This window comes from Medicago sativa, chromosome 1 (genome assembly GCF_051527215.1).
Source record: "Medicago sativa cultivar Bolivia chromosome 1, Bolivia_mono, whole genome shotgun sequence".
NCBI classification, from domain to species: domain Eukaryota; kingdom Viridiplantae; phylum Streptophyta; class Magnoliopsida; order Fabales; family Fabaceae; genus Medicago; species Medicago sativa.
This window is the reverse complement of record NC_140749.1, coordinates 5,317,992-5,344,653: the sequence shown is the minus strand read 5'-3', so window position 1 is coordinate 5,344,653 and position 26,662 is coordinate 5,317,992. Positions and strand designations below refer to the sequence as shown.

Genomic DNA, 26,662 nt, shown 5'->3' with positions numbered 1-26,662 from the left:
CCAAAAGCATCCCAAACAATGCAAAGCGGGCACATAACTATAATTTGTGGTGGACTTGTGAGGGAAAAAATCCCCCACATATTTTCCGGTCACAAACATTTATGGCCGCCCAGTCGGCCAGAAAAAGCACGCCACAAAATGTGTGCTTATGCTATTAAGCAAATATAGAATTAAAGTTCATGTTCATCCTATTCATTGAGATCTCATTCATTTTGGTGAGTTCTTTGTTATTTTCCTTGACTTCTTTTGATGAGAGCATTCTGAATCCCTTATAATAGTTTCTTGTTCTGTAATGGAGCACACATTTTTTCTATCTCTTCAGTGATTTGTGTTTTAAACTACACCTTATCCCTGTCCTAAAAGGTATAAATTGAGCACACTTTTTTTCATGAATGAATTATTGTATGAAACTCATATCAAATTTTTACATAGATTTTACATATACAAGGAATAGACTTAGGAGTTTAATTCAGGAGGAAGTTGTCCAAGAAGGAAAGATGAGATCAAGGCTAGTGCTCGGTGTGGTTGGTAACTTGGAACCATGTGCCCAGCTCCTCTTACAGTGACAAGTGCGAGCCCTTTGTAACCAATCACATATCCTCCAACCTGCATATTAATTGTATGTAGTAAGATTATCTATACGCGGCAGCTTTAAAGTTCCGAGTATCTATCTTTATACTATAATAGTAATAGTGTATGTTTAATATCGCGGTGGATGTTAGAATCATAGTAAGTGATTCTTACAAATTCATAGTGATACCAAACATTCACATAGTAATAGTCGTTTACCTCTTTTCCGGTGTACCATGGACGCCATGCTGTATGTACAGGTAGTTTTAAGGAATTTATTGAATACTTTGTTGAGGTAATGGGAACACGTCCATCTATATCTCCACTGCATTGTTATTAGATAACAAAACAAAGTGATGTTAGACATAAAGCATTGATAATGTCATTGATGTGTCAGATCAATTTATAAAGTTTATCATACCTGTATATCCATATGCTTATACCACTTGATATTAATCCATTTATAGTTGGCAGAATACTTGCTGGACTATCTGTCCAACTCAGATCACTGAAAAAAAGCATTAGACATTGATTCAGGAAATAGTGCAACATCTACAAATGGATTTTGAAATTGTAGGAAAAGAAAACATAATTAGTATAGTGTACCTGCAAGGAGACCATTTTGTGGGTTTAACATGAAGAGCCTCTTGAACTTTAGGTAGATTTAAATAAGCAGTAGTATAATCTTCAGAACAAGGGTCAAAATCACTACCCTGCAATGTTGATATTTCATTTAAGAAGCATTTTGTAATTAATTTCTTATTTCTGTGAACTTTATGTAGTTTCCATCTCGTTCATATTCATATAACATAAATAAATGCAAAATAGCAACGTATGCAACTTACAGAATAACTAGTTTTTGTTGCAGATGAATTACAAAGTGGGGCATATATGTTGTAAATGTCAATATTTCCTAACTCATCATTTGCTCTACTTTGATATAAATTGCATTCATTTGTATAGTTGAAGTTCCCAAAATCACAAAGTTTATCAATTCCTTCATGTGTTTCATCAGAGTTTAGACCAGCCATCCAGAAATAATCATACATTCCCTTTGTACACAAATTGTCATCTATCCAACCGTTCCCAACCTACACCAGGAATAAATACTTGAGGACATAACAAAGCAAATTTCAATGTGTATTTCGATGAATAAATGTGATATGTGATTTACGTAAAGTTATTACGTAAAATTAAGTTTGCACTGAATCGTGTTTGCAAATATCGATTTCAACGGGGTAGCAAGTCACGTCCAACCAAAAATTACAACTAGCAACTTCACACTCACGGCATGTTACCTATTCCTAACATAATGTAAATGTAACAAATTGAATTTATATGGAACACTAAAGATTCTTACCGCGATCCCTCTCAAATTGATCACATTGTGATTTTTCCTTTTCTTATTATTTGATAGAATAAGATGAGCTAGCTGAGGAACATAATGACCACCATAACTTTCACCAGCTATGAAGAAATCTCGAGTCTTATACTGTGGAAATCTCTCAAGCCAGTTTAGAAGAAAAGTGTAAGAATCTCTGGCTGTGCTATTGTCACCAATGATAGAGTAATTTAAAGAATTTTTTGAATAAGAAAACCCAACTCCTGCTGGAGATTCTAGGAAGATAACATTTGCCACTGCCAATTATAGAAATAACACATCATCAATTTTGAATCATTATAATTATGCAAACATGTATCAATTTTTTTATGGTCTAAAATCATGTTTTGCAATAATTACAATGACTAAAACATAATTAACCCTAATTTATTGATGCATGTGACATGGCATTTCCATAAATTCTTATGCTAGTTATGGATACATACCTTTGTTCCATGCATCTTTATTAAGGGAAAGTGTGGTTCCATCACTGTTGACTCTAAAAGGTCCTAATTCTTGCATGGCTCCATATCCAAATGAAGAGCATCCAGGTCCTGTATATCAGCAATTTTAGCAACCTTCCTTTGAGTTAGTTGTTTGTAATAAGCTTGCTAAAATTATTGTAGCAATCATTCTCATTAACCTTCTCAAACTAAATGCAACCAAATTCAACAAATAATCCAATTATCCCCTAAGGGCAAACTATGGTCCAATTATTTTTTTCAATTTGCAACAATAGGCACTATATATAAATTCAAGATTATGTTGCCAAAAAGAAAAATTAGATAGTGAAGGAAGTTGAGGAGTTTTGAAGGTGAGAATGAACATGCTAAGATTTAACAAGTTGAAAGGAAAAAGATATCAAAGAATCTAACCACTCATCATATGAGAGTAGAGTTATTGAGTCTAATCTTCTGATTTATTTTCCTATATTGTTTTAATATTAATTATATTCCTTTTCATATAAAATATTGGCAATATTAATATTATTAAAGGAAAGGATAATTGAAAATGAAATTAATGATTTATGCAAAAGATAGGTTGTACACGTTTGACATAAGCTTGCCAATATTTTTCAATAATTAACAAAAGCTTTTTAAGCATCATTGTTTATTTGTGGGCCCTATCTCTTTTGGACTTATACAAGTCACAACTACGAAAGGAATGTTGAGTATTTGTATTCAATCATTGTGGGTCCCTGGTTAGCACAAAGCTAGTCAAATATGATAGATTCTTGTTTCTAAATTTCTATTGTTGCTTGAAGAGTAAATGTAATTGAGCCAAAAACACCAATAAGAGTCTTCCATATATATAGATGGAGTTACCAAATACTATAATTTCTACTAGTAAGCTCAAGAATTATTATCAATTTTGGTAGGATAGGAGACATGACTCATGGCTTGGCTTTCGTGTTGGAATTCCACTAACGTATGCTGCCAATGTTGGTGTGCAGCGATTGATTGGGAATCAAATTATTATCTTATCATCATATAGCAATTGATTATTACAATCAAAATTGATTGATTATGAGTATGAAATTCGAAGAAAAAACTCATTGCTAATATAACTTGTTTGACCATGAACATAGAGTGGGGTACTTGTTTGGTCATAAGAATATCCATGGACAGAATACAAAGAGGCTTTTTAGATGAATGGATATTGTCATATTTAGGCCAAAGTATGGTTACTTTTTATTTAGGCCAAAGTGTGGTTACTTTAAACGGAAAATTTGGAGTTCGGAATCCCGACTTCTGCATATATAATGTAATGTCTGCATCAGTTGATCTAAACTCATGGGAATAAGTTTGGTTACTTTGTATCATTAAAAAAAAAAGTTTGATTACTTAGTAAGTGCATAATATTTTTTTTTTGGGTGAATAAGTGCATAATATAAATTTAGTATGGTTCACTTTAAAAAAAAACATATTTAGTACGATAGATGAAATATATATTCATAATTAATTAAATAACTCATAATTAAATACTTGTAACAAAAAACTCATGATTAAATAAATAATTAATTTATAATCGTGACATTTTTTTAGTCCTATATTAATTGCATGCCCTAGTTTTTTTTTCTTACAAAAGAAAGTTAACACACACCATTTTATTTCTATACGACCGTGAAAGTGTTATAATGTAGCTTAAATAACAAAATATCTTAATTCTATTTAATTAGATCATACATGAACATGATATATGTATTTCACATAATAACATGCAATATAATAACATGCAATATATAGTTAGTTACCCTTCAATATTTCCTATAAAAAAAAAAAAAAAAGTTACCCTTCAATAATGTCTTGAATATCTCCTTTGCGTGTAAAATTTGTTTATTTGATTAATTACCTCCATTTAGCCATAGAATAAGAGGCTTTGTGGAAGAATTTAGAGGTGATTCCACAAAGTAGTAGAAAAGTTCTCTCCCTGCTTTTGAATCAACAGTTACATAGCCAGCATATTGATCAAAATCCACCCCTTTTGGTTGTCCAGGCAAAGCCTTCACCTTATCAGCTTCCATCAACCTTAATTGTTGTTCAACAACATGTACCTTTGAAACATGTTCATCAACAACATCATTTGAATAATAAGATTCTCCATATGAAGGCTTTTGTTGAGACCTCTTTGATTGAATAAACTTGTAGAGGTATTCACTTTGTTGATTGGCTTTGCATGAGATTGCAAAGTGGCACACTAAAAAAATCAATGACCACAAAAGTACTTTTTGTGACAACATTGAACTCATCTTTATGTTGTAGTGAGTGAGTGTCTTTCCTATATTAAAACCTCTCATGTTTTGTGCTATATTTATAAAGTACTAATGGATGGATATATATCTCATTTAATTAAAATTTAAATTGGAAAAGATAATTTCATACGTTTTGCTAATTAGGATATATAACTAATTTAATTATAGTTAAGCTATATCCATGTACTACAGTAGGAAAAGGTTCATAAAAGTATTCTTATGTAATTATGAATGTAGACAGGATGTCAATTGTTATGCAGCCTATACAATAAAGGTAGTAGTGAAAAAGTATTAATGCTTAAACAAAAAAGAAAAGTCATTACTCTATAATTTAGGCTTGTATTTTATCTAGACATGAATAGTCGAACTTAATAGTGTGTTTTTTTTTTTTGGTTACAACTTAATAGTGTGTTTGAGTATTACAATTCAAATTTGTTGAACAAAAAAAAGAATCAATTCAAATTTTCAATAAATAATTGAAGTGTGAAATTCCAATGCATAGTAAATGTTGGAATATTTTCAAAGGTGTTGAAAATGTGAGAAATATTTAAATGTTATTTATCCATTCTTAGAAGATGTCACATTTTATATTCTATAAATAGAGAGATATATCAAGAGGTGAAGTAGACATGGCAACGGGGCGGATCGGGGGTGGGTTTAAGCATCCTCGTCCCCGTACCCGCTTCCATGCACCCGCATCCGCCCCCGTTCCCAAACCATATCGGGGGTAAAAATTTGAACACCCAACCCCGCCTCCAATGGGGACGGGTCTCCCGGCCCCGCTCCCACCCCACCCGCGAAATTTATTTTTTTTATAAAATATTTAAAAATTGCATATTTTTTCATTTTTTTCCATAGCAACAAAAAATAATAATTATATTAATAATTAAATATCTAATAAACTTTTTTCAAAAGAGGAAAATAGTTATAATAAATATGTTTCTTAAGAGTACTAATATATTAAAATAGGTTGGTCCTTATGAAAATAAGATTATAAAATTTAATGAAGTAAATTTAAAAAAGCGGGTGCGGGGCGGGGGTGGGTGCGGGGCGGGTGTAAGCATCCCCCGGCCCCGGCCCTGTACTAAAAATCCAAATTCCCCCACGCCCGCACCCGCACCCGATTAAATCGGCTTTTCCCCGTTAAATTCGAGGCGGGGGCGGCTTTTGTTGCCTTGTCTAAGGTGAAGCAACTCAATCTATAGGTGATCATATGAATGATCGAGGTCCGGGCTATCTTTGAGAAATTGTGGATAATTTATTCATCAATCAAGAGTATGAGTTATATGAGTAAATTTGTAAGTAGTACCCACAAATTAAATTTTACTCCACTTGTAAATTTGTTTATGTGTCTTATTTTTATTTGTTGTTTGATGATTACCCATAATTTTTGAAGGGTAGCCTAGAAAAAAAAAACCATGTGAATTCTATAACGAAGGGTAGACTATATATAGTTGTGACTTTGCGAAAGTTGATATGTTTTTTTTAGATGGAAGTATATAGCTAAGTTTAAATTTAAATAGAGAAATAGATAGGTCCAATACAACATAACCACCTTAGTTAGTTGCTTGCACTCTAGGCAACCTAGTTAACTTGGTTAGTTAGTTACTTGCACTGCAAGTAACTTAACTAACCTAACTAACTAGTTAAATTACATCTAGTTCAACACTTATACAACATTCTAAGCCTACTAACTTGAATTATACTTTATCACCCCCTCTTAATTGAAGGTTAAACACATTAAACATCTTCCTCATGTCCTTCAACTTTCAAATCTTCAATGGCTTGGTGAGTGCATTTGTTGCTTGGTCATCTGTCTTGCGGTATGTAAGAGTAATCTCGCCTTTGTTTAATTGATCACGAAGAAAGTGAAACTTGGTTTCTATGTGTTTTCTTCTCCCATGAGCTATGAGATTTTTAACAACGTTGATTGTTGATTTGTTGTCTATCATAAGTTCAATTATGACCAGTCTTCATTTCGAGCAACATAAATTGCATCCATATGCCTTGGCATCCTGCATTGAAAGATGAGATGTATTAAACTTCACTGGTTGACACAACAACAACAATTTGCTTTTTTGCGAAAGTTGGTAAGTTAGTAAAAGCTGGAAATAGAACATACGGTTATATGAACACCCATTCCGGAAAGGCGTGTCATCTAAATATTTATGGAAATTATGACTTCTTGCTATTTTGTTACTTGAGGAGAAGTGACAAGTTAAGTTTTGGGAGAAGTGATGACGGGATAATTGATGATATTTTAGTCATGTTTTTGCACATTTATTTAGTGTTTGAACTCATTTTAGAGATGTTTTAGAGGAGTTTCTCATAGTTTAAGGGAATTTTGTATTGTTTTTATTTGAGTGTAATTCTATTTCTTTCCCAAATTGGCAACTTGATAGTTGTTTTGAGTCTTTTTATTGATAAATCATGCAATTGGAAAAATTGAGGCATCTCATGGAGTTATGGAAGCAAGAGAACAAAGAACAATGTAGCTTGAGAAGGTTTTTTTTTAAGACAATACAATGTGGGAAAATTATTTCCCAAGTCCCAAGATCAAAAGAATGGAAGAAAAACACTTAAATGAAGAAAAATTACATTTTATGTACAATTGGCTGGGCCATCCGCCCAAGGACACACCTCACACCTCAAGAGCATGCCACTTCTAGATGGCATATAATTGCTGCTCCATGTGCTTCAGCATGCGTTCCGGTGCATGGTTCTTCTTGGTATTTTTTTTGTTTTTTTTTTTAAGCTGGATCGATGGAAAAAGTCCATAAACTCAATTATTCATTCAGAAACTTAGTGGTGCAGGTGAAGGCAAGCATCAAGGAGCAGCAAGAAACGTTCCATCCTCGCTTTTTTTATGGAGTATGTTTGTAATTTTTTCTTTGTTTATGTTTTCGGTTACCATAAGTAACTAAACACTCTATAATTAGGGTTCTAATATGAACATCTATTTATTTGTCGGATCAAATTAATGCAATTTCTTTATTTAGTTATGATTTGAGTCTTATTTAATTTCTATTTGTTCCAATCGTTATAATACTTTTAGACCATAGGCCTAACAACTTTAGATATATGTGTATGATGTCTAGATTAAGATATAAGAATGATGACATTGCTTTAGCATAAACAAGAACAAATTGAAATTTGTATAATCATCTTAATTAATTAGGGTTTTTAAGTATGATTTTTAGATTATGATTCTTATTTGGAGAATTTGCTTTATACCGCCATCGTCTAGGCACAATTAACATAAACAATTCTATAGATACAACATGGTCTCGTAATAAAAAAAATATCGTTTATAAAAAACATAGGTGGGTATTGAATTTTGCATTAAGACAACAAAGAAGATAGAGGAGATTCAAAGAATCCAAATCACCCCTAAACATCTTAATCAACCTTTTTATTGTGCAAACAATTCAAACTTGCAGACCCGTTTTTCCCCCTTTTTATAAATAAGTTTAGTAAATTGTCTAATTGAACAACAATTTATGTGAAGACGATAACTTACGTAAGTAGCAGAAGCAAATTTAGTAAATGTCACAGGCCTATCAAAGAAGGACCCAAAAATTTTGAGTAGCAGAAGCAACGCATGTACGTTCCTACACACATAACTATATATACTTTTGAGTAAATTAATTACCCTCCCCTCCCCTCAAAGATGCTTAAATTACACTCCTTTCCCCTCTTATGTTAAAATATACACTACCATCCCTTGAAAAGTTAAATTTATACTCCCCTCCCTTATAAGATGCTTGAATTACAACACTCTCCCTTAATAATTAAATATGCACTACACTTTAATCTATTTTAACATAAATAAATGATTTTATGATATATACTAATTTTGAACCACCATTTAAGAAAAATAAATTCATTTCTTTATAATTTAAATGTAAATGATAATTAAATTTAAATATTTTGCTATTGATTTTATAATTTAGAGTATAAAATTAACTTTTAAATAACCATGCTTTATTATCTTTAGTAATTTTTCACATATTTTAATTTTATTTTGGGATGTTTCATATTTTATAATAGGGTTTAAAACTACATGTCAATGAAATTGTGAATAAAAAATAGCAAAAATTATGTATTCAAATTTTGATTATATTTAAATAGAGCCGCAATATTATTTTTTTTCCGAAGTGTGTTAGCTTTTTTTTTATTAGATTATTAGAAATAAATAAAAATATATTGAGGGAGTAAAATGTAGATTTTAACATAAGAGGGGAGTGGAATGTAATTCAAGCTTCTCTTAAGGGAGGGGAGTGAAAAAATTTCTAATATGTTTTGAATAAGAGAGGAGGAAAATGTATATTTTAACATAAGAGGGGAGGGTAATTCAAGCATTTTTGAAGGAAGGGAAATGTAATTTACTCTATATTTTTTAAGGAAAGAACACACACACAACACACAACTTTATTTAGCATTCCCTAATATATATATATATATATATATATATATATATATATATATATATGACAATTCTTTTTTTAAAAGCATAAATACATATCATAATTATTCTGTACAATTTTTTATATTCAGAAAATATTACTCTATATAAATAACTAAACAAATACAAGAAAAAGATAAAAAAGCAAAGACATGAGTAAGAGATGTGACTTAGTCAATTGATCTATTAATCAAAAACACAAGGAACCAAAGTAAAATCTAAAAAAAGGACTAAAAGTATAATTTAACCAACATTTTTTTCTCCCCTAAACATAGCGGGGGCTCTAGCCCACAAAAAACCCATAAATTAGGCCCTCCGCTATTCTTCCTAAAAAAAAAGATAAATTCTAATTTTTTTGTGAGTATGTTCCCTCGACCTTGAATATTTTCAACTTGTAATAGTTTTCAATAAAAGAAAGGAATAGGTTACCAGAACTCTTCATGCTCAAACTATAACGTGTAGATTTATACAGAATTATCAAAGTGCATTCATACATTATGTTTCATTATTTAGGTTATAAATATAGTAAATTTCAAATGAATGATTGTGATTGGTGACAATCATGTGTAATTTTATCCATTTTTTGTTCATGGGTAAATAAAAATTTGCCAAAAACTAAATCACGTCGAAGGTGCCTTGAGTCCTTAAAAAAAAATATTTCTCATTCATCTTTATATTTATAAATAAACGTGGACACTTCTGGTATAGTTCCTAACATAAAGCACTTTGAATTGCATTTTTCATTTTCTAAGCTATTAGCTATTAGTTAGCAAATGTTAATGGAAGATTAGAAATTCTTTATGAATCAAACTCTATCATAAATGACAATGATGCTTATGCTTCGATAACGTATGCATCTACAAGATGAGGTCCATGTATTGTGTATGATGCTTTTGTAAAGAGAGGTCCAAGTATCAATTAAGCCGTGTCAATTTGGATGGAGAAAAAGTCATTGTCCAAACACAACTTGCCGTTTAAGAACACTTATTGGATGGAGATCTTTAATTCCCCATTGGATGTTATAATTGATGCAACGGTGCAATTACCTCCAATCTTTCTTGGATATCATCATGTACATCTAGCTCTATCTCTTAGTTATGAGTTTCTTAAGTCTTCTTTGCAAAAAAAAATGATAAATTTGCAAAACTAAATAAATTTATTTGATTGATTGTGTGTATCACTAGCAAATGTAATTTACAAGTACAACATCTTTATTTATTAATTTTGTTAGGTATGTAACAATTTAACCTAATATTTTCCCGCTCATTTGCTGTATTAGGTTAGCAGTAATTTAACCTAACAAATTCCATCTAAAAAACTGCATCGCACCAATTTCATTCCTATCCTCTTGCCTTTTTTTTTGTTCACTTATTTAATACTGAAAAAATGCATCGCACCAATTTCATTCATATCATGTTGGCTATATCCTTATTTATTAATTTTGTTAGGTCTGCAGCAATTTAACCTAATATTTTTCCGCTCATTTGCTGTATTAGGTTAGCAGTAATTTAACCTAACAAATTCAATCTAAAAAATGCATCGCACCAATTTCATTCCTATCCTCTTGCCTTTTTTTTTGTACACTTATTTAATACTAAAAAAATGCATTGCACCAATTTCATTCATATCCTGTTGGCTATATCCTTATCCTTATTTATTAATTTTGTTAGGTCTGCAGCAATTTAACCTAATATTTTCCCGCTCATTTGCTGTATTAGGTTAGCAGTAACTTAACCTAACAAATTCCATCTAAAAAAATGCATCGCACCAATTTCATTCTTATCATCTTGCCTTTTTTTGTACACTTATTTAATACTAAAAAAATGTATCGCACCAATTTCATTTCTATCCTGTTGGCTATATGCTTATTCGTATGTCAATCCCTTTACAAAAACCTGTGCGGAGCACGGGTCAAATATCTAGTTTATAGAAAAAACTAGTTCCAATGACTAATACATCATGTCCTACATAATCAAGCATTGTTCGACTATTCTCGTAGATAATGTGTGTTTCTTCTCGTTATTAGGATTACGCAACGCCCCATGTTTGGCCTGATTCATCCCATCTTGCGACATTTTTTCGTTTTCATTATTCATGCATGGTACTTTGTCTCATAATGTGCCTCTTTGAAGATATTAGCTTGAGTTAGTGGCACACTATAATCATCGAACACGAGCAAAAAATTGAATTGTCAAGTTTCACGTGTCTTTGACTACTTCTAACACTCCCACAACCTGCACGTACTTTACTGAATTTGATGAAGATAAATTTACATATCTTGTATTCGACTGTTTTGGATTCTTCTATCCTCCATTTGGCTATAGAGAGTTTGGCCGCTTGTCGTTCTTAGTTAACAACTTAATTATATTAAGGTTTAAACAAGTTATAGTAAGAACCCCTCCTAATTGTGGAGTTGAGATCAATAAAATTTTGCAGCATAAAAAAAATCAATTAATGTCTATGCATGTTTTCAAACCTTTAATAATTAAATTGTTTGAAGATGATGAAAATATGATGGGTTTACGTGAGTTTGATTTTTTTTAGTTTGATATGATATATTTTGGGATCAGGTTTTATGAAATATTTGAAAAAGATATAAATTCAAGCCACTTGGTCCTTGTATATGTGGCATATGACATGGACATATAAGTGATTATTTTTCAATACACATCAGCGTGTTCAAACGCTAATCTTGATAGAAAGACTTATTTGATAGTTCTTTACAATTCTATCAAACACAAATTCAAGGAGTAACAAGTCTATCAAATTGAGCACACATATTTCGATGAACTGTTGTACGAAACTCATCAAATTTCACATATATTTTATTGATACACTGAATAGACTTAAGATTTTAATTCAGGAGGAAGTTGTCCAAGAAGGAAAGATGAGATCATGACTAGTGCTCGATATGGTTGGTCACTTGGAACCATGTGACCAGCTCCTCTTACAGTGACAAGTGTGAGCCCTTTGTAACCAATCACATATCCTCCAACCTGCATATTAATTGTATGCATAATGCAGTAAGTGATTCTGGTAAAATTCACGGTGATACCAAACATTCACATAGTAATAATCGTTTACCTCTTTTCCGGTGTACCATGGACGCCATGCTGTATGTACAGGTAGTTTTAAGGAGTTTACTGAATATTTTGTTGAGGTTATGGGAACACGACCATCTAGATCACCACTGCAATATTATTAAATTAAATAACAAAACAAGTAAATAATGTTATACATAAAGCTTTGATATTGTCTTTGATGTGACAGACCAATTTATAAAGTTTATCATACCTGTATATCCATATGCTTATACCACTTGATATTAACTGATTTATAGTTGGTAGAATACTTGTTGGACTATCTGTCCAACCCACACCACTGAAAAAGAGCATTATACATTGATTCATGGAAAAATATACTATAGCATTTACAATTAATGCATTTTGAAATTGTGGGAAAATAAAACATAATTACAACTTATTTTAGTAGTATAGTATAGTCTATAGTGTACCTGCAATGAGACCATTTTATGGGTTTAACATGAAGAGCCTTTTGAACTTTTGGGAGATTTAAATAGGCAGCGGTATAATCTTCAGCACAAGGGTCAAAATTATTGATCTGTTAATTTTACGAAACACTTTAAATTTAATAAATAGTCTATCCGTTATTTGCTATAGATTCATCTACCATCGGCTAACATATGAGCTATTTTTTATGAAACAAAATCTAAGCAGACTGTTCTACTCGAGCTAGTTCCGATTTCGCATACTATTACATACTAAGAGCAATAACTTGCAGTGCAAGTAACCATTGTATTCACTATTGCATTGTACTTTCTGTTAAGTGTAGTACAGTTAGAATATGCCTATATATACTGGTTGTATCATCTTATCACATAATAATAAGATTCATTTCTCTTTTCTATTGTTTCATAATACATACCATATATACAAAATAGAATGCAACTTACAGAGTAACTAGCACCATTTTTTGTTGCAGATGAATTACAAACTGGGGCATAAATGTTGAAAACGTCAATATTTACAAGCTCATCATCCGCTTTAAATTCATATAAGAAGCATTCCCTTAAATTTGTTACATTCCTAAAGTCACCACAATTTTTTTCAATTCCTGCATGAGTTTCGTCAGAGTTTAGAGCATGCGTCCAGTAGTAGTCATACATTCCCTTTGTACACAGTTTGTCATCTATCAAACCGTTCCCAACCTGCACCAGGAATAAGTATTTAAGGATAAAACAAAGCAATTCAATGTGTATTTGGATGAATTTTGTGAAATGTGATTAATGTAAATTGATCTATGTATAAAAATGTTTACCCTAGAACAAGTTAATCTATATCTATATACTACATATAAAGGAAAAAAAGCATGTTTAAGCTCTTTTGGACCAACCTTTTGCTCTTTTTAAAAATTACCCTCAACTTTCAATACAAATAACACATATAATAAATAGATAAGAGTACATAAATTCAAATATTAAAATAAAAGTGTAACAAACACGATATGAGTATATATATGTCCATTTTTTTTTCATTTATCATTTAAAAAGTGTAACAGACTAGATAGACATATATATACTTACTTTTTCATTATCCCAATTATACCCTAAAACAACTTTTTCTGTAATAAAGATTGTTGTTGGTGTCAGTAAAAAATGAGAATTTATATTATATTTTTTTGTTTTATTGTAACTTAAAATCAACAAACATTTTTATTTTTAGTTTTAATCAAAGGTGGATTCTAGGATGAGGGTTCAAAAAAACATCATTCATAATTTTCAAACGTTACCACAATATAATTGTACCAAAAAACATAAGAGATAAGTAAATAAAAAGTCTGACCAAACATAGTCCTATTTAAACCATACACAAAAGAAAAACACATAAGATTATTACACGAAAGAAAAATAATCAATTTTGATGGTTTCTGTTATGAAACTTAACACACTTGCTAAGTATATGAATCTCGTTCAAATTTTTAACCAAATAAATCAACTTTATTTGACTTTTTTCTTTAATTTGAGACCGAAGTAGTAGTCAACATTTAAATGTAAAATATTAAATTAAATTTATATTGAACACTAAAGATTCTTACCGCGATCCCTCTCAAATTGATCCTTGTGTGATTTATCAATTTCTTATTATTTGAGAGAATAAGGTGAGCTAGCTGAGGAACATAATGACCACCATAACTTTCACCAGCTATGAAGAAATCTCGAGTCTTATACTGTGGAAATCTCTCAAGCCAGTTTAGAAGGAAAGTGTAAGAATCTTTGGCTGTGCGATTGTCACCAACATTAGAGTAATCTAAAGAATGTTTTGAATAAGAAAATCCAACTCCTGCTGGAGACTCTAGGAAGATAACATTTGCCACTGCCAAATTATAGAAATAACAACTCATCAATTTTGAATCATCATAATTATGAAAACATAGAACAATTTTTTTATTAATTAAGGTTTTAATTACTTAAAAAAAATTAGTTTGTAGTTCGTTGAACTATTTGAGAATTTTTAAAAGATTCTCGAAAAAATTGTAATTGGATCATTGAACTATAGGTAATTGTAATTTTTTTTTAATATTTCTTGATAGAAAAAACTATTGAAAAATTATCAAATAGTTTAGAGAGCTACAAAAATAATTAACTATTAATTAATTCAAGGTCAAATGCAATTAAAGGTCCTTTAAGTTTTTCGTTTTTCCTAAAGTGGTCCTTTAAGTTTCAAAAGTCCCAAACAAGTCCTTTTAGTTTTTGAATCGTTTCAAACAAGTCCTATTGTAGATAGCATAGTTGGTAATTGCTTCCTTGAACTCATCTTTGGTACCAAATCTGGCTCCTAACACCCACTTAAAATTAGTCATCTTTTTAGGTATGACAAATGGTGGATAATACTCTTTGTTGCTATCATCTGAATCATCACCACCATCCTCTAAAATGACTTGTTTGAAACGATTCAAAAACTAAAAGACTTGTTTGGGACTTTTGAAACTTAAAGAATTTGTTTGAGGCTTTTGAAACTTAAAGGATCACTTTGGAAAAAACGAAAAACTTAAAATACCTTCAGATGCATTTGACCTTAATTCAATAAGACATTTTTACATCAACTATCATTAAGCTAATGCATGCTTACCAACGTTCCATGCATCTTTATTAAGGGTAAGTGTGGTTCCATCGCTGTTGACTCTAAAAGGTCCTAATTCTTGCATGGCTCCATATCCCAATGAAGAGCATCCAGGTCCTGTATGTCATCAATTTAGTCGCCTTTTAATTAGGAACAGTGTTATGCATCGCGAGAAAGGAGGAATTATCAAATAAACAAATAGTGGCGGATCTTAGAATATTTTTTGGGGGTGCCAGAATTATATGAACTATATATTAAACTGTGTGAAGGAGATATCATAATTGTTAAATGGTCCAGTGGTTAATTTCGCTTGATTGCAGAGTAGGGATGCGGGTTTGAATCTCTACATAGGAGCTTTTTTTTGAACAAAATAGTAAAAATATAACAGAAATATCAAATAAACAAATAGTGGCGGATCTTAGAATATTTTTTGGGGGGTGCCAGAATTATATGAACTATATATTAAACTGTGTGAAGGAGATATCATAACTGTTAAATGGTCCAGTGGTTAATTTCGCTTGATTGCAGAGTAGGGATGCGGGTTTGAATCTCTACATAGGAGCTTTTTTTTGAACAAAATAGTAAAAATATAACAGAAACAAAATAGTAAAAATATAACAGAAATAGAGGATGGAAGGGTCGAACCCGCGACCTAAGCAAGAATAACAAAGATCATTTCCACTGCGCCAACTGAGTAGTTGTGGTAAGATTATGCCTAATCTAGTATATATAGAAAAGTTGGGGGGTACCATGGCACCTACAGGTCGCTAAGAAGATCCGCCCCTGAGTCCATGCATGAGAGAAATTCAAGAAAATATTGAAAAGTAACTATCTATTGCTTGAATGTGTGTGTATATATATATATATATATATATATATATATATATATATATAGGAAGCAGGAGGAATTTTCCCTAAAATGAATTATTAATGAAAATAATATCAATATTGGTTCATTGCACACTATTTAGTTTTACTTTTTTTTAGCAAATTTAAAAAGATAAAAAATGAGAAGAAAGTGAAAAACGGTCGTTAATGGCATCCTCAGGCCTTATCTCCGGTCTTCTTTTCCTATGGTAAGATGGTACGGTGGCCATATCCAACGGCTAAAGGGAGACGTTGGAGGTCACATCAGACTCATTTTTCAAACGTATTTTGTTAATTAGATCATACATAATATATGTATTCATGTAATTCAACATTAATGAGATATGAAGTTTTCGGACTATATAATATGAAAAATTATAGATAAACACTCAGTATATTTTACACCTTGAGAGAGATAGAAATACTGAAAGTGGTGTGATATATGTGATATGTTGGTGATGTGATAGGAAGAGAGAGATGGATAAATAAGATGTTGAATGAATGTATATGTAAAATAGGGGTGTCCAAATATAAGTGTTGATATAATATACATGATATATAAATAAATATGTATATATATATATATATATATATATATATATATATATATATATATATATATATATATACACACACATTCAAGCAATAGATAGTTACTTTTCAATATTTTCTTGAATTTCTCTCATGCATGGACTATTTGTTTATTTGATAATTAAGACATACCCTAGCATATACAAATAAAACTAATATATAGATTACCTCCATTTAGCCATAGAACAAGAGGCTTTGTGGAAGAATTTAAAGGCGATTCAACAAAGTAGTAGAAAAGTTTTCTTCTTGCTTTGGCATCCACAGTTACATAGCCAGCATATTGATCAAAATTCACCCCTTTTGGTTGTCCAGGCAAAGTCTTCACCTTATCAGCTTTCCTCGACCTTAAGTGTTGTTCAACGTTAACATGTACCTTTGAAACATGTTCATCAACAACATCATTTGAATAATAAGCTTCTCCATGTGAAGGCTTTTGTTGAAACCTTTTTGATCGAATAAACTTGTAGAGGTATTCACTTTGTTGGTTGGCTTTGCATGAGATTGCAAAGTGGCACACTAAAACAATCAAAGACCACAATAGTACTTTTTGGGACAACATTAAGATAATTTTTATGTTGTAGAGTGTATTTTCTATGTTTCAAAGCTCTCAAATTTTGTGTCATATATACTTGGAATTTTGCTAAACTTATAAAGTACTAATGAATTTCTCATTTAATTAAAATGTAAATTGGAAAAGTCAACTTCCTATTTTTTCTTAATTAGGATAGGAGATATAACTAATTAATTGCATAGATATTTCTACCTAAGTATGAATGTAGACCATATGTTTTCAGGAAAAAAAAATTGAATGTAGACAGGATGTTAATTGTTATTCGGCCTATACAATAAAGGTAGTAAATAAAAATTCATTACTTTTTTTTTTTTTGAAAGATGTTCGTTACTTTTTTTAACTAGAAGAAAAAAAATTATTACTTTAGTCTCCACGTCTCAAATTAAATGTGGTATTTGGATTATCCACGGTTTGGTTTGATTTTAATAGTAAAATTATTATATTTACTAAAACATTTTTTAGGATGTATCAGTGGAAAAAATAATAACCCGATGATGATGACATTCAAAACTTGATAATGCTCAAAGAGAAAGCCGACTACAAAACTATGGTATACCAGATGACTATCCTGAGTTCTACGAGGATTCTAGTGATGGATATCTTGTTTCAGGGCTAGTCCAAGGGCCGCTACTAAAGCAAGGGTTTTAGGCGTTTAAAGTTTTTAGGCTCATGAATCTTTTTTGCTCCAAAAATAGTTCTGTAAGTCAAATACTTTAAACATTTTGCACCGAGTTCGTTTAGTAGTTAAATGAAGAGTTGTAGATTTGTAGTTGATGTTGCAAGTTTGATCCCAAATGCTGCTACATTATTGGTTATACGTATCTTAATTTCTTATTTTCTTCAGATTTCTATGAATATGAAGTTATTTGTTGAAAATATATTAAGACATGTTGTGTGCAACCTAGGGATGAGAATATATCAGATCAGCCTACGGCTAAGCCTATGACAGGCCAGATCAGGCTAGTTTTTTTTCTCAAGTAGAGAAGGCTTAGACTTTTTAAAAGATTATTTAGTTAAAAAGGTCAGACCACATGCCATAAAAAAAAGCCTCTTAGGCCTATCAGAGCAGCCGACCTACTTAAGTAAATATGAATAACATTATTGGTTATTAATATTATTATATTATATTTTTTTACTTTGAAAATATTTGCTAGAATTAGTTGCGCTATAATAATTGAACACGAGCAAAGAATTAAATTGTCAAGTTTCACGTGTCTTTGACTACTTTTGTCACTCCCATGACCTATACGAACTTTACTGGACTTGAGGAATATAGACTCACCTATCTTGTATTTAACTATTTTGGATTTGCCCATCCTTTATCCGGCTATAGAGAGTCCGATCGCTTTTCGTACTCAATTAACAACTAATTAATTTAAGGTTTAAACAAGTTATTAAGAATCCCTCCTAATTGTGGAGTGGAGTTGAGATCAATAACATTTTGCAATAAAAAAAAAAAAACTATTAATGTTTATGCAGGTTTTCAAACCTTTCAATTTGAATTGTTTGAAGATGATGAAAATATGATGTGTTTATGCAAGTTTGATTTTTTGTTTAGTTTGATGATAATTTTTGGGATCGGGTTTTACGTAATATGACATACGACATGGACTTATAAGTCATCGTTTTTCCAATACACATCAGCATGTTCAAACGCTAAACATGATAGAGAGACTTATTTGATAGTTCATCACAATTTTTTTCGGCCCAATTCAATCATGATAAAAATGAAATTTAATTGTTCCTTAACTCATTATAATAGAGAGACTAATTTATCATGGTAGAAAAATGTCAGCACTACTATGGGTTTTATTTTTTAAAAGAAAAAAAAAGGGTTAATTATGTTTCTAGTCCCTATAAAATAGTGACCTTGTAAGTTTAGTCCTTACTTAATTTTAATAGCATTTTTAGTCCCTATAAAAAAAAATTTACTTATAATTTTAGTCCCTGCTAAAACAAAGTTTGATTAATTATCCTTGAACTCTTAAATTTTTGAACGATTTTTTTGAGACAAGATTAGAACACTATGAAAGGTTTGTTTACCAAAATTTAGAATTTTCAGACATGAAATGAATTAAATATGAATTTTTTAAAACGACAAAAGTTAAAGATAAAAAATAATAAAATCTGGATGTAGAAATCAAATTTTGAGATAATTTTTTGCGGAGGAACTTTTAGTAATGTTCTAAACATGTCTGCAAAAAATTGTTCAAAAATTTAAGAGTTTAAGCATAAATTAAACAAATTTGAATTGAGTAGGGATTAATACTCAGGGCAAAAAAACAAAATTAGGGACTAAAAATGCTATTAAAATTAAGTAAGGACTAAACTTACAAGGTCGCTATTTTATAGGGACTAGAAACATAATTAATCCAAAAAAAATGTCCATGTTACTAATTTTTCCATGGTAAACAAATGTCAACACTACTATGGGTTTTATTATAATAGAGGGACTAATTTGTCCATGGTAAAAGAAAATTTCAGCAGTACTTTAGGTTTTATTTCTTGTCAGTACGAAATCGAGCCACAAGAAAATTGTGAATGACCAAATTGAATCTTTGCTTGTGATTGTTGCTAGTTTAGAGGGCAACTTTTGTGTTTTACTTTTTCGTTTTTTTTCTTCTTTGGTCATGTAGTGTTTTGTTATGAGTTGTTTATGCTTATTATGCAGAGTTTGCAATTGTGATTGCTTATCTAGGGTACTTCTTGTTTTTTTTGGATCAAGCCTTTGGGATCGATAAAATTTGGCAGCATAAAAAAAAAAAGATAGAAATTGTTGAAGATGATGAAATTCTATGTGTTTATGGGTTTGATTTTTCTTTCTTTCTAGTTTGATGATATTTTTTATTGGGATCATGTTTTATGAAATTTTTAATAAAGATATAAATTCAAGCAATTTGGTTCTTGTATACGCGGCATACAAGTCATTGTTTTCCAATACACATCAATATATCTTTTTGTCCAAAAAAAAAACAATGTGTTCTAATGACTAAACTCGACATAAGAACTTATGTGATGGACGCCAACCTTAATTGAGGACTAAGTTGCTTGATAGACAAAAATTAAAAAAGTAACAAGTCTATTCACTCCTTAGAAATGTTTCCTTTCCTCTAACAAACCGTCCCATAATTTAGAAATTGAGCACAAATATTTTGATGAATTAATGAATATATTGTATGAAACTCATCAAATTTTCACATAAATTTTATTGATACACTGAACAGACTTAAGATTTTAATTCAGGAGGAAGTTGTCCAAGAAGGAAAGATGAAATCATGGTTAGTGCTCGATGTGGTTGGTCACTTGGAACCATGTGCCCAGATCCTCTTACAGTGACAAGTGTGAGCCCTTTGTAACCAATCACATACCCTCCAACCTGCATAATATTGTATGCATAATCATGTAGTAAGGTTATCTATAAGTGGCTTTAAGTTCCAAGCATATATTGTAATAGTGATATTAATGTTTCTTTACCTCTTTTCCAGTGTACCATGGACGCCATGCTGTATCTACAGGCAGTTTTAAGGAATTTATTGAATACTTTGTTGAGGTTATGGGAACACGTCCATCTATATCTCCACTGCATTATTATTAAATAATAACAAAAACAAGCAATGTTACACATAAAGAAAGTGATGTTGATAATGTCTTTGATGTGATATTACATTATAAAGTTTATTACCTGTACATCCAAATGCTTATACCACTTGATATTAATCGATTTATAGTTGGTAGAATACTTGTTGGACTATCTGTCCAATCCAGATCACTGAAAAAGAAGAGCATTAGACATTGATTCAGGAAATACTATAACATTTACTGTTAATGCATTTTGAAATATCGTGGGAAAATAAAACATAGTATAGTAGTATAGTGTACCTGCAAGGAGACCATTTTGTGCGTTTAACATGAAGAGCTTTTTGAACTTCTGGGAGATTTAAATAGGCAGTGGTATAATCTTCAGCACAAGGGTCGATATTACTGGCCTGCATATTTCATTTAAGAAGAATTTTGGAATTAATTTCTTATATTCAGTAAACTTTATCGTTTAATTTTAGGTTAAAAGTGCATTTTTCCACCCCTAACTTTCAAAAACTTGCAATAAATTTAAAGGATCAATGTGACCGGTCAAAATTGGCCAAAAGATTTAAAGTTGCAATGAGGCTAAATCTTAGGGGGCCAAAATTGTAGTTTCTGTACTTAAGGGGCCAAAATTGCAAGTTTTTGAAAGTTAGGGGTGGAAAAGTGCACTTTAGCCTTAATTTTATCTAACACTTTAAATTTATGGGATAGTCTATCTGTTATTTGTTATAGGTTCATCAACCATCGTCCAATTTATCAGACAGAATCTAAGCAGACTACTCTATTTGAGCTAGTTCCGATTTCTCATACCATAAATACAAAATAGAATGCAACTTACAGAGTAACTAGCACCATATTTTGTTGCAGATGAATTACAAACTGGGGCATATATGTTGTAAACGTCAATATTTCCAAGCTCATCATCTGCTCTATTTTCATATCCGACACATTCATTTGTTACATTGAACTTCCTAAAGTCACAATGTTTTTCAATTCCTGCATGTGTTTGATCAGAGTTTAGAGCATGCATCCATAAATAATCATACATTCCCTTTGTACAGAAATTGTCATCTATCCAACCGTTTCCAACCTGCACCAGGAATAAGTATGTAAAGGATAAAACAAAGCAAATTTCAATGTGTATTTGGATGAATAAATGTGAAATGTGATTAATGTAAGTGAGTTATGTAAATTGATCTATGTATTGTTTACCCTAAAAGCAAGTTAATTTAGTATAAAGTCTTCAGCCCAAAACAAAAGCTGCCTATTGTTTTATTCAATTAGTTTAGTTATCAGAATTTCACTATTATCACGGAGACCTTTTAAGCTTCATCCGATCATACTTATTTTCCTCTTTTAAGTTACTTAAAAATTAAAGTTAAACATAAATGTTTTAAAAATACGGTCATGCTAACAAGTGTTTCGGGACATTTCTTCTAAAGCACTTGTTAAAGAATCAAATATAATAGCATTTCATTTGAAGTTGTGTAGTCAATTCCTCAAAAACTTAAAAAGTGTCATTTCTAACATAATATTTTTTTTAGCTTCCTTAACAAGTGTCATATAAGCTCTTGTTAGCATTTTCCTTAAAAATAAAGTCAAAGTTTGATAATTATTTTCGTTTATCCGTTTTTTCTCCATAAAATAATGGGTCATGTTAACCAGTGCCCCAGGGGCACTAGTTAAGCAGCCAAAATTAGAAAGAAAAAATAAAGTCAGCATTAAAATCAACACTTTTTCAAATTTCAAAAAACAAAATACACAATTTTCGAGAAAACATTTCCCTTTATAATCCTTAACTAGTGCCCGGGCACTGGTTAACATTTCCCTATTTTAAAAGACAATTCAATTTAAAAATTCCCCTACTTGATTTTGAAAAGTTCCTTATATCTAGCTAGTTTCTTATATCAAAATTCTTTAATTAAAAACTTTTAAAAAGGATTGTTTGACCTAAGGTCTTTTTTAAAGAGAAGTCAATTGTACCAAAAAAAATATAAAAGAGAAGTAAATAATATGTCAGACCAAACAGAGTCCTATTTAATCCCCATACAAGAAAAACATGTATTTATACTAAAATTATTATGTGTAATATAGAGAGAAAAGAATCAATTTTGATGGTTTCTATTATGAAACTTAACATGTGAATTTGGTTCAAATTTTTAAGGAGATAAATCAACTTTGTCTGACTTTTTTTTTAGACTAGAGTAGGACTCAAAATTTAAATGTAACATATTAAATTAAATTTATGTTGAACATTAAAGATTCTTACCGCGATCCCTTTCAAATTGATCACCTTGTGATTTTTCCTTTTCTTATTTTTTGATAGAATAAGATGAGCTAGCTGAGGGACATAATGTCCAGCATAACTTTCACCAGTTATGAAGAAATCTCGAGTCTTATACTGTGGAAATCTCTTAAGCCATTTCAGAAGAAAAATATAAGAATCTCTGGCTGTGCTTTTGTCACCAGTTTGATTTAACGGTTTTTTTGAATAAGAAAATCCAACTCCCACCGGAGACTCTAGGAAGATAACATTTGCCACTGCCATATTATAGAAACATCAACTCATCAATTTTGAATCATCATCATTATGAAACATAGAATAATTTTTTATTAATTAAGGTTTTAATTACTTAAAAAAAAGTTACTTTGTAGATAGTTGAACTAATTTTTAAAAGATTCTCGAAAAAATTGTAATTGGATCATTGAACTATAGGTAATTTGTAATTAATTTTAATGTTTCTTATTAGAAAAAACTATTGAAAAATTATCAAATAGTTTAGAGAGCTACAAAATAATTAAACCCATTAATTCAATAAGATATTTTTCCATCAACTATCATTAATTCTAATGCATGCTTACCAACGTTCCATGCATCTTTATTAAGGGTAAGTGTGGTTCCATCACTATTGACTCTAAAAGGTCCTAATTCTTGCATGGCTCCATATCCCAATGAAGAGCATCCAGGTCCTGTATATCATCAATTTAGCCACCTTTTAATTAGTTAGTTCTTTGTACATATATCCGTTATTTGTAGCAATCATTCTCAATAACTAGACCCTAACCCGTGCGATGCACGGGTTTGATTCGATTTCCATATATAAGAATCAGGTTTACTATATTATTAGTTGTCGACATGTTTAAATATATTATGTATAACATTTCAATAAAGACTACAATGAATAAAATGTACCGAAGTTGCAACTCGTCATACAAAATCTAAACAATGAGCAAAATTTAAACAATGAGCTAATTAAATAGTTTAAAATACACATCAAAGGAAAAAAATTACTGTATAAAGTTAGTATGAGAAACATATCAAGTGATTCAACCATATAAGCCTATAAGGTCACCTACATTTTTATTTTTCAAGACATATGTCGTAGGAAAAATGAGGAAGAAATGGACCGCAGACTTTTGGGTTTAGATTGCGAAGGAGAAAGGAGAAAAAAGGGTTCGAAACTGTTTGGAAAAAAAGAAAAGGAATTAATTGGTTTTTTGAAAAGGGAGTTTAATATTGGATATCATGTAGTGGAAGCCAAATGCTATCACAAAATCAGCAAGTGGTTTGGTGGTTAAAATGCTTTGAAGTATCCAACATGACATGGGTTCAAATCTTTGGAGGGATTTTTTTCATAAATATTTTATATTTTTCAGAACCCTAAAAAAAGGGCGGGATTAGGGTTAATCAGGGTTGCTTGCAACACTGTTTAACATTTATATATATTAAGATTAAGATTAACTGTCTCAAACTTAATAGAACAAATAAGCTTTGAGGATAATATATGTCTCCACATAATTCAACATTGACCTATGAAATTTTCGGACTATATATTATGGAAAATTATGGATAAAACTCAATATCTATTTTACAACTTGAGAGAGATTGAAATAGTGAGAGTAATGTGATATATGTGATACGTGGGTGATGTGATAGAAAGAGAAAGATAGAGAGATAATAAGATGTTGAATGAGTGTATGTAAAGTATGAGTGTTCAAATATAAGCGTTGATATAAGCGTAGATATATGTGATATATCTACATTCATGCAATATATAGTTACTTTTCAATATTGTGAATTTCTCCCATGCATGTACTATTTGTTTATTTGAAAATTAATACATACCCTAGCATATAAAAATAAAATGAATATATATAGTGATTACCTCCATTTAACCATAGAACAAGAGGCTTTGTGGAAGAATTTAAAGGCGATTCAACAAAGTAGTAGAAAAGTTTTCTTCTTGCTTTGGCATCCACAGTTACATAGCCAGCATATTGATCAAAATTCACCCCTTTTGGTTGTCCAGGCAAAGTCTTCACCTTATCAGCTTTCATCGACCTAAATTGTTGTTCATGAACAACATCATTTGAATAATAAGATTCTCCATGTGAAGGCTTTTGTTGAAACCTCTTTGATCGAATAAACTTGTAGAGGTATTCACTTTGTTGGTTGGCTTTGCATGAGATTGCAAAGTGGCACACTAAAACAATCAAAGACCACAATAATACTTTTTGGGACAACATTAAGATAATTATTATGTTGTAGAGTGTATTTTCTATGTTTCAAAGCTCTCAAATTTTGTGTCATATATACTTGGAATTTTGCTAAACTTATAAAGTACTATAATGAATTTCTCATTTAATTATAATGTAAATAGGAGAAGTCAACTTCCTGCATTATCCTAATTAGGGTAGGATATAAACTAATTAATTGCATAGATTATTTCTATTAAGTATGAATGTAGACGGGATGCTTTCAAAAAAAAAAAAAAGAAAGAAAGAAAATGAATGTAGACCGGATGTTAATTGTTATGCGGCCTATACAATGAAGGTTAGGAAATAAAAGGTTAACTGTTATGTGGTATTTGGATTATGAGAATTGCTACTTTCAGCGAATTTATTTTTCCCGAAAACATCACGATGCTTGTTTGGTTACTAATCTCTCCTCCACCTTTTACTTTGTAACCCCCCACGTATTCCATCAATTGCCAATCCAACGGTTCAAGGCTATTCGGGAAGTGCTCGGGATAAATTCTTTCCCTTGAAATAGCATAACTCTTGGATTATATATCCACGGTAGGGGTGTTCAAAATCGAATCAATCCAATAAAAAAACCGCAAAACGAACCAACCCAAATCGAAACCGTAAAAAACCGCATTTGGTTCGGATGTATTCGAATCATTTTTTTACTCAACTGCATGGTTTGGTTCGGTTTGCAGTTTTTATCTTACCAACCGAACCAATCCAAACCAAACCGCATAATAAAAAAAATCTTTAATTAAACATATGTTACCTAGACCAATACTCAAATAAACTCAATAGAAAATTTTATAGAATGAAATATATTTTCTCTTGTTAAGTTTCTTATTTGTTTTTTATTTCAAAAATGTGTTTATGTGCTACTTGAACTTTTAGATAATGATAAAATCTTAGTTTTTTGCATTTTCTACAAAATAAGATTACCTTTTGTCCACGTTTATAATAGATCTATGTAGTTGCGAACATTGTTGGATAAAAATAAAATTGTAATGTTGGATGAAATTTAAAAGATTATTGAAAACATTAATGAAAATATGTTGTGTTTTACCTTTTTAACTTAATTTTAATGTCGGAAACAACAAATTGTATTGTCTCCACAAAACCGCATCAACCGAGCCAACCCAAACCGCATTGGTTTGGTTTGGTTTGGTTCAGATTGTATTTTCAAAGTCAACCTAACCAAAGCAAACTGCATGTATAT

At 30.8% G+C, this 26,662-nt stretch overlaps 3 protein-coding genes and 1 long non-coding RNA gene across 4 annotated transcripts; all 4 read right to left on the bottom strand.

The window, feature by feature from the left end:
• Positions 1–241: 241 nt before the first annotated feature.
• LOC146951985 (serine carboxypeptidase 1-like) lies at positions 242–4,733 on the bottom strand. The gene is made up of 8 exons (XM_085757308.1): positions 4,304–4,733; positions 2,398–2,505; positions 1,931–2,208; positions 1,416–1,661; positions 1,177–1,283; positions 992–1,078; positions 790–895; positions 242–606 (listed from the first exon to the last, which is right to left on the bottom strand). Exons 1-8 carry the CDS (start codon positions 4,698–4,700, stop codon positions 457–459), a joined length of 1,479 nt encoding a protein of 492 aa, XP_085613434.1. The 5' UTR covers positions 4,701–4,733; the 3' UTR covers positions 242–456.
• A 7,091-nt stretch (positions 4,734–11,824) lies between these two features.
• On the bottom strand, positions 11,825–12,789 carry LOC146951984 (uncharacterized). Its single transcript, XR_015032989.1, has 2 exons — positions 12,253–12,789; positions 11,825–12,164 (listed from the first exon to the last, which is right to left on the bottom strand). It is a non-coding gene; the product is annotated as an uncharacterized LOC146951984 (long non-coding RNA).
• A 108-nt stretch (positions 12,790–12,897) lies between these two features.
• Positions 12,898–17,325, bottom strand: LOC146951983 (serine carboxypeptidase 1-like). Its single transcript, XM_085740604.1, has 5 exons — positions 16,935–17,325; positions 15,318–15,425; positions 14,284–14,561; positions 13,142–13,396; positions 12,898–12,939 (listed from the first exon to the last, which is right to left on the bottom strand). Exons 1-5 carry the CDS (start codon positions 17,323–17,325, stop codon positions 12,898–12,900), a joined length of 1,074 nt encoding a protein of 357 aa, XP_085596730.1.
• A 3,231-nt stretch (positions 17,326–20,556) lies between these two features.
• LOC146951982 (serine carboxypeptidase 1-like) lies at positions 20,557–25,446 on the bottom strand. Its single transcript, XM_085707950.1, has 8 exons — positions 25,086–25,446; positions 23,782–23,889; positions 23,189–23,460; positions 21,758–22,009; positions 21,217–21,323; positions 21,020–21,106; positions 20,812–20,917; positions 20,557–20,713 (listed from the first exon to the last, which is right to left on the bottom strand). The coding sequence occupies exons 1-8, from the start codon at positions 25,444–25,446 to the stop codon at positions 20,564–20,566; spliced, it is 1,443 nt and encodes a 480-aa protein (XP_085564076.1). The 3' UTR covers positions 20,557–20,563.
• Between the last annotated feature and the right edge of the window lie 1,216 nt (positions 25,447–26,662).